Source organism: Sminthopsis crassicaudata, chromosome 1 (assembly GCF_048593235.1).
Source record: "Sminthopsis crassicaudata isolate SCR6 chromosome 1, ASM4859323v1, whole genome shotgun sequence".
Lineage (NCBI taxonomy): Eukaryota > Metazoa > Chordata > Mammalia > Dasyuromorphia > Dasyuridae > Sminthopsis > Sminthopsis crassicaudata.
In genome coordinates, this window is record NC_133617.1 from 85,341,844 (window position 1) to 85,357,125 (window position 15,282).

The window sequence follows — 15,282 nt, forward strand, 5'->3', positions numbered from 1 at the left end:
TTGGACAGTATTCTAGTATGTGACTTAGGATAATTTCATATGATATTGAGTTTTTAATATTTCCAACCTAAAAAGTCAAACTTAGGGGAAGGTTAGTGTAAGAAACAAAATAACAAGAATTCCACTAACTCACTAATAAATACAGGAAAGATTTATTTTACATACTTGCAAGAATAGGTACCTAGATTAGTAGACATCTTTGAAACTTCAAAGGCAGCATTTTATTTCCTATCCTGAAGCACAAGTCTCCCCTAATTCCCCATTAATTGTATGTTACAGAAGTTATACTACATGAATATTCACCCCTCATTACATAGCCAGTCCCTGCCTCCCACGAGCTTCTATTCTAGAAGGGGAAGGTAATTGAGGAGGACCAAGGGCAAAGAACAAAAAATTCTTTTTCAAATCTCAGACCACTACCTCTATTACAAAAGTCAGTCCTGGCCCCCCAAGGAGCTTACATTCTTTTGAGAGAAGATAGTTCCACCTTTGATTATTCCTTCATGTCCTTTGGGTTTCAGTTTTCTAATTTAAGTTTTATTTCTCAAATTTAATTCTCATAACTGTGGAAACCAAACAAATGCCCATCCATTTCTTACAGTAACATTTTCAACCAGTAACACAATTTGTTATAAATTGTCAGATCAGAAATTAATTTTTGATTTAACTGAATCATTGACAAGAGTATTGGAGCCGGAAGAAGCTTAGAGATATAGTATAACTTCTAAGTTTTATGGAGGAAAAACATGGTTTTGTTTGGTGAGATTAATGCTTGCTTCCAATCAGCAAGCCCTCCTCTTCCCTCTTCCACTTTTCCCCTAGAATTAGTGATGAAAAAAGATTAAAACTTTCCAGTCTATTTTCCTCTGCAGGAGGGGGAGATATTAGCTATGGGTTTAGGAAGAATCAAAGTACCCTAGGAAAATTTGATAAAGGAGTGACTATAGAGATAATAAAACTTAAATTTTTTAACTTAATGGTTTACTTGTTTAGTTATGCTGTTATTTTCTTTAGATCTGCTAGTACGTTAAAATAACACTTGATAATTCTGCAGAGGGGTAAAGACATGTTGTAATTCCAGAAAAACTGAGGCAAGATAGAGATTAGAGAGTTTTAAATATTTTATTTGAGGGAAATATTTACTAGGAGCAAAATAGGATGCATCTTAACCCCAGGAAGCTGGATAGGTCTCAAAGTATCCAACAGGGAGCAAGGGATTCCAGGGATTCTTATAAGGCTTTAGCAATAAAGGAAACAAAGGCAGAGGAGGGTTAAGCTCTGGTGAGTGGGAACTTCCAGAAATGGACCATAAAATAATTTCTGACAGTTTGGAGGTAAGGAAGGATCATAAATTCTCATAAGTTGGGAGGACCAGGAGCCAAGATGTCTGGTTCAGAGGGTCCCATCTAGGTAGCTGAGATAAACCATCTGCAGTTTATGACTCTTTGGAATGCTAGAGTAGCCAGGGCTCCCAGCCCTAATTAATTATCTCAGTCCTAATGGTCAGGAAGGGGGGTTGCCATCAAGAAGATTGAGGCAGAACAATTCAGGGAAACTGAAGCAGAACAGTTAAAGGAAACTGTGGCATAACAGTGTGTATGTATTTTTAAAAAAATATTTTATTTTCCAATTACATGTAAAACAATTTTTAACATTTGTTTTTTTTTTTAATTTTATTAAATTTTATTTTTAATAATAGCTTCTTATTTTTCAAAATACATACAAAGATAGTTTTCAACATTCACCCTTGCAAAACCTTGTATTTCAAATTTTTCTCCCTTCCTTCCTACTCCTCTCCTCCCCTAGACAACAAGTAATCCAATATAGGTTAAGCATGTGCAATTCTTCTACATGCATTTACACATTTATCATGCTGCATTAGAAAAATCAGATCAAAAAGGAAAAAAAAATGAGAAAGAAAAAAAAAACAAGCAAGTGAACAGCACCACCAACAAAAAAGGTGAAAATACTATGTTGTGATTCATATCCAGTCCCCATAGTCCTCACTCTGGATGCAGATGGCTCTCTTGGAATTATCTAGTTGATCATCACGTAATTACATAATTGCTGAGTACAATGTTCTCTTGGTTCTACTCCACTTAGCATAACTTCATGTAAATCTCTCCAGGCCTCTCTGAAATCATCCTGCTGATCATTTCTTTCTTTTTCTTTTCTTTCTTTCTTCTTCTTCTTCTTTTTTTTTTTTTTCCTGAGATAATTGGGGTTAAGTGACTTGCCCAGGGTCAGAAGGCAGTGTTAAGTGTCTGAGACTAGATTTGAACTCAGGTCCTCCTGACTTCAGGGCTGGTGCTCTATCCACTGTGCCACCTAGCTGCCCTGGAACAATAATATTCCATAACATTCATGTACATAACTTATTTATCCATTTCTCAACTGATGGGCATCCACTCATTTACTTGCCACTACAAAAAAAGACTGCTATAAATATTTTTGCATGTGAGAGTTAATACTTGTTTTTTTTAAATTTTGAGTTCCAAATTCTCTTTCTCCTTCCTTCCCCCTTGAGAAGGAAAACAATTTGATATAGATTATACAGGTGTAGTAATGCTAAACATTTTCATGTTGGTCATGTTGTAAAGAAAACATAGACTTCCCTCCCTCCCCCTAAGAAAAACACAGAAATCCCAACAAAACACAGAAAGAAACTCAAGGGGGAAAAAAAAAAGTATCTTTGGTCTGCATCCAAACTATATCAGTTCTTTTTCTGGATGTGGATAGCATTTTTTTTTTTTTTTTTTTTTATTATATATCCTTCATAATTGTCTTGAATCATATTGCTGAGAAGAATTAGGTCATTTATGGTTAGTCATTTTTCATCAATTCATAGACGTCTTTGCAGGGATATTCCATTACTGTAATATTCTCTTTGGTTGGTTTCCTAGAGGTCTTTGGGAGCAGCCTTCTGTTCAGTTCAGTAATCACCAGAAGAGTAGCCAGGGGTTAAAGTCCAAATCCTTTATTATCTCTTTCAAAGTCTTATCTCCCTTCTTGGGGCATGGTTAGCTTTCTTTCTTTCTTTCTTTTTTTTTTTTTTTTTTTTTTTTAAGGCTGGGGGTAAGTGACTTGCCCAGGATCACACAGCTAGGAAGTGTTAAGTGTCTGAGATCAGATTTCAACTCTGGTCCTCCTGAATTCAAGGCTGGTGCTCTATCCACTGCGCCACCTAGCTGCCCCTTGGTTAGCTTTCTTAGAGGTCTATCTTTCTCCTTGGTTCAGAGATCTTGAGCTCCTGCTGCCAGTCCTTTGTCTTCTCTGCCTCTGCCAGCTTCTCTTCTGTGGCTCTCAATCCCTGCTTATATGCCCCACACTGAATACAAACCAATCATTATATCACTAGGAAACCATTATTTGTTGTAGGATTAAATCAATGCTAAACTAAATTTAACCATTGTCTCCTCAGTTCCACTTAGTACCTTGTTTCAAGTGCTGGCCCATAACACATCACCATTTTTTTTCAGCCATTCTTCAATTGATGGGCATCCCTGCAACCTCCAATTCTTTGCCATCACAAAAAGAGCCCTATACATTTTTTGGTACATATAGATCCAATTAAAAAAAAAATCTCTTTGAGAGATAGACCTAGAAGTGGGTCAAAGGGTATGCAAGCCTTTTAATAGCCCTTTGAGCATAGTTCCAAATTGCTCTCTAGAATGGTTGGATCAGTTGACAACTCCAGTGGTGCATTAATGTTCCAATTTTCTCACATAATCTCCAAAATTTGTCATTTTGTTTTTCTGTCATATTACCCAATCTGATGGAGATAAGGTGGTACCTCAGAGTTGTTTCTAATCTGCATTTCTCTAATCTGTAATATTTAGAGCATTTTTTTCACTTGACTATAGATAGCTTTGCCTATTCTATGAATATTTTTTTCACATGACTATAGATAGCTTTGTTTGCCTATTCTATGAATATTTTTTTCACATGACTATAGATAGCTTTGTTTGCCTATTCTGTGTTTATTCTTTTTGAATAGTTTTTTGATGTGCTAATGGACCACATCAACATGAAAAAATTTGTTATTGAAATATTTCATTTTTACATCATCTTCATTTCTTAATATATTCTTTTCTCCCTCCCCTTTCCAAGGACCCATCCCTTGAATGAATAAAAAAAAAAGGCAGGAAAAAACCACCATCCTTTTTAGCATAACTAACCAGGTATCATTGGTGTCTGACAGTATGTGCAGTGTCCAGTGACCATAGTCTCCTACTTGTGCAAAGAAAGGAGGGATGTTTATTTTCTCATTTCTTCTTTATGGACATTTTTGGTCATTATAATACCCAGCATTTAGTTTGCTTTTGTGTTCTTACCACTTTCTCATAGCCACATATTGACATTTAAAAAAAGTATTAGGCTGAAAATAAAAGCCATTACAGAACTTCTGTAAAATTATTTATCATTTATAAACAGTTGTCCATTAGCCATTTAAAGTATGTTCAACTCCAACTGCTTCCTCATATTGAAAAGGAACATTGCTGCATGTGATTGAGCTTGATTGTAACTGCATCAAGGGTCCAACCCTATCCTTTATAGCATCAGAATTGCTGCAAGTAATGCGGTACTGAACCTTGGGGTGATGAATGAGGGACCACCTCAATAAACTGTACTTCTAGTGGGAGATGTGTGCGTTTCCATGAGTTGTACAGTATTGTCCTAAATGAAGATAAAATGTGGAGGAATATTAAGAATAGGTTTCCCCAGGGCAGCTAGGTGGTGCAGTGGAAAGAGCACCAGCCCTAAAGTCAGGAGTACCTGAGTTCAAATCTGGTCTCAGACACTTAACACTTCCTAGCTTTGTGAACCTGGGCAAGTCACTTAACCCTAATTGTCTCAGCAAAAAAAATAGGTTACCTAGTACCCCAATGAGGAGATGTGTTTAGGCTTTATGATACATCATTGACAGCTTATAGCTTTATAATTTCGCATTTGAATCTCTTTCCTCTTGTCAGTTGGAACTTAATAAGTTCAGAGCATTTAGATTTGGAAGGGCCTTTAGAGACCTTAGTCTTACCCATCATTTTACTGGTGATGAAACTGAGCCTCATAGAGATAAAGTGGCTTGTCCAGCTTGAACTTATCCAGCTATCCTTTTTCTTTAGCAAATGGAGTGGCAAAAACTCAGAGTTTGAAGGGACTTCATAAGTTATCTAGGTCAACCACTATCCAAGGAAACATCTATATGATTTCTCTTATAAGCTTGTCACCCAGTCTTTGCTTCTTTGCCCTCCCCCTTCACATACACTGTCTTTGTGATAACTACACATCTTGGATATCTTGGATTGCTATTACTACTATTGACCAACAGTTGACATGAATACATGAAGGGGACATTGTGGAATGTTTGAATAGAGTAAATTTCTTCAAACAGATGGTTGAATATAATTTGCTTTTAGGAATATAGTCAATTGCTTTAGACCTAGATTAATAAAATGGAAAGGTTTGGTGTTTAGGAAAATTCCTGTTTAAATGTATATAGGCATTTAATTTAAGGGATTTTAGGCTTCTTTGATAAATTTATTTATTTATTTATTTATTTTTTGTGTTTTTTGTTTTTTTTTTGTTTTTTTTTTTTGTTTTTGTTTTTTCTTTTTCCCTGAGGTGGGGGTTAAGTGACTTGCCCAGGGTCACACAGCTAGAAAGTATTAAATGTCTGAGACCAGATTTGAACTCGGGTCCTCCTGAATTCAGGGCTGGTGCTCTATCCACTGCGCCACCTAGCTGCCCTCTCTTTGATAAATTTATAATTGCTTGTGAGAAAAAATGTTCTATTTATTTTTATTGATATTCAAATAGAACATAAGCTCCCTGAGATTAAAGATATTAGAAACTTTGTGAATGCATTTTGTAAATCCAAATTTTATAACCAACAGCATTAAAAAAGACTAGAAATCATATTTAAAAATATATATACATACAGAAATTTCTCATTGCTATTATATGTGCATATACCATCTGGTACCTGTGTACATATAATGGATAAATGCTAGAAGTGAAACATATCTTAAAATAACTTTATCACATGCAATTATAAGCTCTACTAAAGAAGTCTTAAATCTGTGTAGCTTGTCCATTTGTACATAGTCCCTGCCATTGATCAGTAAGTATTTAATGCTTTGTAACAGGCAAGCCTTGTGTAAATGTGAGCTGTTGGTGGCAGCATAGTACATACAAAAAGCCTTCTGGATTATCAGATAGCAATGTGCTACAGCTGGGTCAAATTCTGTTGCCACCATAATGCAGGAGAACAAGATATAAAATAAAATTGGGAAATATTTAATAAAATAAATAAAATAGAGTAAGACCTAGATAATATTAATATGTCATTTTCTAAGTCACTGTACTGCTGGCAGGAATTGGTGGTCCTGGAGTCAGAAAGAGTTGGGTTCTAATATTGCTTCAGATTCCTGTAGGGTGATGATGGGCAATTCACTTAACTTTTGTGGGTTGTATTTTACTCATCTATGAAATGGCCTTTAAGGTTTCTAGTTCTAAATCTCTTTTTCTGTGACCTATATTTGAATTCTGACTTTGTCATGTATTATCTGCATAAACTTGGGCAAGTTAAAGGTTCTTTTGCCTCCATTTTCCTAAATTGTAAAAATTGAGGGTTTGACTATTTCTGAATACCCTTCTGGCTCTAAATTGATCTAGAATGATAGATCATAGTAGTCTATTATATATATAGATTTCTTTACAATAATAATATGGTAATGTATTATGTAACAGCATTTTGTATGCATCATCTCATTTGATTCCAATAATCCCAAGAAGAAGGTAGTGTAAATACTCTCATCGTCATTTTATAGATGAGGAAACTGAGGTTTAGATTTTCCTGCTTGTGCAAAACCTCAGAGGGGCAGATCTGAGATAACAACCCAGGTTCTTGGACTTCAATTCGAGTGTTCATTTCACTATGCTGTTGCCTTTGTCCAGAATAAATCTCAGACACATCAGAAAGTTGAATCATTATAATCTCTGTCAAAGAACCATCTCCCTGTGTTTAGCTTCTGACACTTAATAAGCTTAACAAGAAAGTATATTAATTGTTTTAGAAGGAATATCTCTAGAAGCAGAGGCAGGATGATGTCCTTGAAACCAGGAAAGACTGAATTGAGTCCTGCCTCTGAAACATACCATCTTTGTGATTCTGGGGCTAATCATTTAATCTCTCAATGTGTTAGGCAGCCCTCTAAGATTATCAGTTGTATAGAAGATGTCAACCTCCACTGATAGAGAGTTTTTTCACCTGGGAATTTTCTATGCCAATGAAAGTATGGTTTCTGTTCCTGTCCCTAGTATAGAATATCAACAATAAGGGTGGAAACAAAGTTATTTTTGATTAATTCTTGGTTAATGAACCCTAGTGTACTTTGGGTATTATGGTTAATACTTATTATATTTAGAAAATTGAACCCATAAGAAATACACTTATGTTCTGTAACTTTTTGAGTTGTCTACAAACATACCTATTTCCAAAAAGGAGGAAATAGGGAGGAAAATCCTGAGGTGCCTGAATAAAGATAGGGCCTTATAAATATAGTCTTTGACAAATGAATGATATTGGATGACTGGTTGAAGCGTGCTTGCTTAGGAAGGCCTTGCTTTCTTTTTGCTATGATCTTAGTCTGCACGAATGTCTCCAGTTCCTTTAGACTAGGACTAATTCTTAGTTATCAGAAAATACTTATTAACTATCTGCTTGTGCATTTTACCATGCATAAACACAGCAAGTAAGACTTTATAGTCTAAGATCCTCCCATTCTAAAGTCCCTCATAGTTGTTTGGGATATGGAAAGTGACAGGAGAACCCTGACAAATATCACTAGAAAATTCACATTTAGCAGATCTCTCTGTTATTTAGTAAATATTTTTGAGTCACTGAGAGGAGAGGTTCCTAAGAAACTGCAAAAACAGTGTCCAAGTAGTCCTTTGCACGGCTGTGAAGGAAACTGTTGGCAGTAGTGCAGGAGTAGTGCACTATTCTTCCTTGGTCAAATTTTTCCTCTAGTGAGAGTGTGAAGTTGGGTAGGGACAAAGTAAGAAGAAGTATAGATAGAAAGAGTGAAAGACAGACACAGAGAAAATACAGGTATATCTAGGCATCAGCAGAAGGAAAAGTAAAGGTAGAGCTAGTTTGAGTAGGTTTTAAAATGTTAGTGAATACATATATTTTTCTTTTTTGCCTCAAAATAGCATTTATGTAGTTCTTTGAGATTTGTAAAGTATTTGTATATGTAAAGGATCTTGATCTACACAACAATTCTGGGAGGTAGATGTTATCCCCATTTTACAGAAGAGGAGACTGAAGTTGAAAGAGGTTAAATGATTTATCTACAGTCACAGCTTCAAGAGATTTCTTACTTCTTATAATTGTGCTTTGAAACAATTAATCTCTTAGTCATGTTTCCGGCTCTTTATCTGTTTTCAATCTTCAAACCTTCAAACCCATCTCTGAAGGTAACCATTAAGGAATTCATTAGGAGTAATACAAATAATGTTGATAAAATTAAGGATTTGGAGTTCTCCTGTTTTTCCATTCCTTACCTGATAGAATATTGCTAAAAACAAAAATTCGTATTTTGAATATAACCAAAACACACTCAAAATCTCTCAAGAAAGTTGCAGTGGAACGTATTATCCATTTTAATAAAAGTTACTAAATCAATTCTTAAAAAGAATCTTAAGGGATCATCTGGCCCAGGCTTCTATATTGAGGTTCTTTGCAGATGAACTGAAGGAATTTGGCTAATTAGCAATGACATGAGAAGAAGTCTCTTACCTTTTAGTTAGGTGTTCTTTCCACTAACTGCCACTATTTTTAAAGGCTTTGCATTATTCAGTCAATATTCTCATCAACTTTTAAAGAGCTAATGAAATCCCATCCAACCTTCCTTCTTATTAAGCACCATTAAGACCTCCAATGGTGTTGGGCAAGGGTCTTATGGTAGAGCCAGAACATTATTTTGCAGTGAAGCTGAAGGAGGAATCTCTTGCCCCATAAAAGATAGATATTATCTAAGTATCATTTTAAGTGAAGTATACACCTAAAGTTGTGGATTTTGAGAAGGAAAAAAAAAGCAAACTTTTTAAAGCTTATGTTGTCAGAAGAGATGAAAAAACCCATATCCTCCTTCCTGACAACAATTCAGCTTCTTCCCCAGCCTAGTTAGTGATAGTTGTTGCTGAATTTGAATGTTAGGGGAGGAAGCCTGGGATAGAGTAGAGGAGATGGAATTGGGAATGCCAGCCGAGACCCCTTCTAGTGGTGTGACTCAGCAGGTCTTTTAACCTCTTTGGGCCTTAGCATGCTTACCTGTAAAATGTAGGTGTTGAACCTTTCTGGGTTCCTTTTTTAGCTTTGAATCTAATGATTCTCCAATTAGATGAAATTTTCTTATTAGCCTTTTTTTCAGGAATGAGTCAGAGAAAAAGTGCTTAAGTTATGTGCTTAATTATGAGATAAGAGGTATAGGATAAGAGATAAAACTAATAATTATCCACTTGAATTGTACTTTCTCTTCTAGACACTATAAGAAGAGGTGTCAAGGGCGGATGCGGAAACATGTGGGTGACTTATGCCTTCAGGCAGGGATGCTACAAGATTCCTTGGTTCATTACCACATGTCTGTGGAGCTTCTGCGGTCTGTGAATGACTTTTTATGGCTTGGAGGTAAGATTGATGAAGATCTGGTGGGATGATAGCCTTTCTTTGTTATTTGGAATTCTTTTGACACTTATGAATAAAAAACCTTGTTACGTGCTGGGGGAAAACGAAAAACTACACATTGAACAAACCTCATGCCTCCTATGTCCTGAATATAGTGCTGGACCCTTGTAAATACTAGGTTAGATGAAAAGGTTCTTGATGTGTGGAGTCTCTGCTCTGCTAGAGAATGGGACACAGATAATTATAAGAAATAATGCGTTAAGAATCTGTGGTTTAATTGGTTCTAGTACTACTTTCATTGGTGCAGATCATAATACTACCACTGCTGAGTAGAAATTTCATTACTCTCTGACCAACTTAGTGTTAATCATCTTTTGACTTAATTTTGCTATTCTTTGAAAAGAGATAAAAAAATCATTTCTAGCCATATATTTAGGCCTTTGCTTTGCTAGTATAGCCTTTGGAGATCTGGGGTCCTTCTATTGAAGGACAACATCATAAGTGCAGTGGAGAAATGTAAAACAAAATATATTTTGGGATCTCAGGCAGGGCAGGGATATTAGATAGAGTGGGAAAATTTATTAACTTGGAGATTTCAGAGTTTTCAGAGATGTTTAAGGGTGAATAAAGCATAAGCTCTATTCTGAAAGAGCTTAGCAATTAGTGGAAGAGATGTTTATATATTTACATATACATAAGCTATATTTCATATATTGTAATACAGAATATGAGATACTAGCTTGTATTTATCAGATGCCCAGAATTTAATACAGGCTGAAAAGAGTAGACTTGTAAGAGGGTCAGTCACTTCCTTGTTCCCAGAAACTATTTCTCTTAATATTACATTAAGGTTTTTTTTTCCAAGGTTTTTACTGTCATGCTACTGATTCATATTGAGCTTGTCATCATTAAGCTCCTATTCCCCTAATTTTGTACTTGTGAAATTGATTTTTTATATGATTTTTTTTATCCTTACAACTGAGTAAGAAGTTTTTTATTCCTAATGTTGTTCATTTTATTAAATTCAGCCCAATGCTTTAGCCTATCAAAATCTTTTTGGATTTTGGCTTTTCATGCAGTATGTTAAATTTCAATCAAATCATTTTTTTAGGTAAAATGTTAAATAGCATATAGCCAAAGCCAAGATATCAGAGGCATTCATTCCACTGGAGACTTCTTGCTATAATGATAATGAACCATTTGTCATTTTTTAAAAATATGGCCAGTCATTTAATTCTGAATTCATCTAATTGTAATTTCTATTACATATTTGGCCATCTTTTCCACAAGAATAATATGAGATACTTTATCAAAAGCTTGCTAAAATCTAGATAAAAGTATACCTATAACAAACTTTTATCTACTAACTTAGTTATTCTTTAAAAACTGAAATAAGATTTTTCTTCTGATGTGTCCTATTCTTAAGAAAGCTGCTATTGGGGTTTTTAGTAACCACTGTTTCTATGTAGATATTCAGCAACTTTAATGGTTTATTCTAGTTTTTTTGGGAATTGAAGTCAGGCTTACTGGTCTATAGTTGTAGACGGTTCTCTTCCTTTTTTTTGAAAATTGTGTTTTTTCTTTTCTAATCTTATGAAACTTCCCTTATTTCTGTGATCTTTCTACTTTATTGACAGAGGCTCAGCATTCTCATTTTTCTGTTCATTTAGTTTGCTTTGGCCACAGTAGTTTTGTTTGTTGTTTAAATGGGTCACACTTGAATTCATTAAGGGCAACTAAATATTCTCTTATTATCTCCTTACTTACCCTCAGTGTCAACTACATTAAAAAAAATGTAGCTTTTTTTGTCTATTATTTCCAAGGTAATAGTTTTTTTTGATAGAGGAAAAAAAAAACAAAAACAAAGCAAGATTTTAAGATGTCACTTTCTTTCTTTTGATAATCATCATTGTTATGTCCACCCCAAGCAAAAATCATAGCTTTTTTTTTGATCCTACTTTTTTTTCCTTCCAAATATAGCTAAAACTTTTTTTCATTATCTTTAATTTCTCTTGCCAGTTGTAGTTTTTTTTTCCCCCCCCCTGGGGGAATTGGGGTTAAATAACTTGCCTAGGGTCACATAGCTAGGAAGTATTAAGAGATCAGATTTGAACTCAGGTCTTCCTGACTTCAGGGCTGGTGCTCTATCCACTGTGCCCCCTAGCATCCCCTTTAGCTCTTTTTGAACTTTATTAGTATTGATATTGTTTTTACATTTTTGGTCTCTCACAACATGTCTCTCTATCCTCACACCTTTGCTTATTTTGCATTGATGTCACTAACTCTCAGAATGTATATTGATTTAAAAGGTCTTATTAAATTCTTTTTAGAATTTTGCTACCATTTTATTCTTGCAATCAAATTTGGTGCATAATCTGTAATTATTTTCATTTAAAAATATTACTTAGTCCTATAATGAGTTATTACCACATATCCCATGGAGTAATATTTCTTGTTGTTTTTAAGAGTACAGTAGGGGGCAGCTAGGTGGCGCAGTGGATAGAGCACCAGCCTTGAATTCAGGAGGACTCGAGTTCAAATTTGGTCTCAGACACTTAACACTTCCTAGCTGTGTGACCCTGGGCAAGTCACTTAACACCAGCCTCAGGGGGGAAAAAAAAAGTACAGTAAAACCCACTCTGCTAGCTCCTTTCTTTATTTCTCCAAAAAGTTACTATAAGCTATTAAAAAAAAATTATCTTCAACTTACTTCCATCTTTTGATTTTACTTAGCAATAATGTCAGGATTCAACACATGCCCATTCACTGGACAGGGATCTCACATGTAATGTGCAGTGACCAAATTAATGTTTATTGATGGTCTAAAAAAATGGTTATTAGGAACTACTACTACCTTTCTAGTCTTTCTGCCTCTGTGTCTGCAGATTTATCAATGTGTAATTTTTTTTCAAAACTTCAAATTAATGGGCATTCCCACAGTCCAGTCACGCTACTGTTGCTCTTTAGCCAACTTTATGACGTAGTCTTGTGTTCTAACTTTCCTTCTATTTGCATTATCTTACTCGAGCATCCTGGATTCCAAGACAGTCCATTCTATCCTGTAAATTGTTCAATCTTGCAGTGGGATATTCCTGCTTCAGATTATTAGGAAATCATAACAGTTGACAGGATAAATGACTGTAAAGTAACCAGATATGGAATTCTACATCTATTATAAGAGGTAGAGCTGTCTTTGAGGTGAAGAGGCCAGCCTTCAAACAGCATGCCAAGTATTGCTACAAACTGAACCTTAGTTTTTAAGGGGACATGTTATGGAAAGGTCTTTGCCCTGTAGTGACTTCTTGAGCCACATGCTATGAAATGATAAGGGATACTCCATCCATTCTAAGGGGGCTACCCCTCCCCTCACAAAAGTGTATGTGTGTGTGAGTATCTTTCTCTCTCTCTCTCTCTCTCTCTCTCTCTCTCTCTCTCTCTCTCTCTATATATATATATATATATATATATATATATATATATATATATGCATATATATAATAGGCATTTAAAAAAAAACCATGGGAACTGATTCATTTGTGGGAAGGAAAAATGGGCAAGGAGAAGGAGTCAGAGGACAAGAAAGGATTTTTATCTTCAGAGGGAGCAAAATTTCCTGCTCTCATGCTACTCCAGGACTCATCTAGTTGACAGTGTGTACATACATGTGTGTATGTAAATGTACATATACACATACACACTCATATAAATGTATATATGTGTACATATGTATAAACATAGATATAGCAAAATACTGTAGCTTTCAGTTTTGACATTTTGCTATCATGGGAAAACTTAGCATTTATAAGTAATTGAACCACTAAAACCGTTGTTCATTTCAGCAACTATGTAATTGGTAGCAAGTACAAGAATACAATTCCAAACGCAATTTGAGTTGATGAATGGATGCTGTTTCTTTTTTTGCTGCCTAGCTGCCCTTGAAGGCTTGTGCTCTGCGTCTGTTATCTATCACTATCCTGGTGGCACAGGGGGCAAAGCTGGAGCTCGACGGCCACAAGGTAGCTCACTTCCTGCTGATACAGGCATCCGGCACCGCCCAGGTAGGTCTAGTGCTTGTCCTTGATTTATGGTACTTCTCAGTCTTTGAGAGAGAGAAGATAGCATTTCGAGTTGGACAGTATACTGTACTAAATTCACAATTTGTTGAGTTAGCAATCTTGCATGCAAGACAGTTTCTTTCAGCTTCGCTTTAATGCCCTGTACAGGCTGATTAGAATACCTGGTTGAATGCTAGAATATTTGCATAAAATTTTATGGCAGGTGAGTCATAACCAAAGGTTTTGATACCAAGTCTTTTTATCATTTCTAATTAGTAAATGAAAATAAGTACAGAAAACCATGAATCCAGAGCCCCTGATAGTGACATTTAATTCAGGACATGTTGGCTTTGTTACCTCCCTGGTTGATCAAGCTCTTATTGACTTAGAAAGTTTGAATGAATTATTTTTGTAATACTACAGAACAGTTAAAAAAAAAAGTTAGTGCTGCTATGAAGTATCAAATTGTGAATTCTTAGTTTCTTTTCAAAGAGGGAAGCAGCTCCCAATGAGTACTTCAGATATAGTTTATATTGAAAGAATAGAGCAGTTCTGTTGTACAGTTCTTATTCTTTTGGATAAGGTGACAAAAGCCAAAGCTTTACATTATCATATTAATAAGTAGATTTGTCAATATTATGTATAGATATTACCCTTCTCATTTGCAAAAAATTAAAAGTGAGTACTGGATTGGGAGTTAAGAGATATGAACTCCCGAGCCTTGGCTTGACTCAAGCTTATCTGAATGACCTTGTCAAGTTACTTTCATCTCTTCCTCTCTAAAATTAGAGGGTTAGGCTAAGGCTCCCTTTAGCTCACGATTCTTTGCATCTAAACCTATGTAATTCATGTAAATCCAGTGGTTAGAATACCTGAATTTTTCATTTCCTTTTTTCAACTTGTCCCCCAGCATCTAGCAAGGAATATAGATAGAGTATTTTTGATCTTTTATTAACTGTTATTTTAATATTCATAGTCAGTACATAGCTTCCCTTAATCATTTGCATTTTATAGCTCTGTTAAATCTTCCTGAACCTATTTAGATTTCTTCAATTTAGGTTTCTTCATGATCTTGGTTGCTTGTCACTTTCTTGAACAGAAGGTGAAGTTGATTGAGATTAATAAGTTATAAAAAAATGCATGTTTCAAATGTGAATTATACTAGTCATTTTCCTTATCTTCCAATTTTGGTTTGCATTACATTTGTACAATTATTCACTACTATCAGTTTTAGCTTACTGTTATAATTGCTAATTTTGATATGACATGGTGGTATTTTAAGTTTTTCTTGTCATTTTAAGTCAAGTTCTAATTGCAAAATCCTCAAGAACCTTTAGAAAAATGAAAGTACTTCTTTAAAAGAAAGTTTACATTTTATTCTGTTCCATTTCCAGAAGTGCCTTTCATCTGGAAGGATTTTGCTGGTCCTTTTGTCTATTGATATGATTTGAAAAATTATCTTATAAAAGCATGTTCCTATATTAAATTAATCAATTTAATTAAATTAATCTAATTAATGATTTTTAGTTTCTCTAG

The 15,282-nt window shown here is 35.0% G+C and overlaps 1 protein-coding gene across 2 annotated transcripts in view; it reads left to right on the forward strand.

Moving 5' to 3' along the window:
- Nucleotides 1-15,282, forward strand: part of TRAPPC9 (trafficking protein particle complex subunit 9) — a 968,086-nt gene that overhangs the window by 12,953 nt on the left and 939,851 nt on the right. For both annotated transcript variants that reach the window (XM_074264738.1, XM_074264741.1), the window contains exons 3-4: nucleotides 9,549-9,694; nucleotides 13,621-13,749. In XM_074264738.1, the coding sequence (XP_074120839.1) occupies nucleotides 9,549-9,694; nucleotides 13,621-13,749 (275 nt within the window). The remainder of the gene's footprint in view (nucleotides 1-9,548; nucleotides 9,695-13,620; nucleotides 13,750-15,282) is intronic.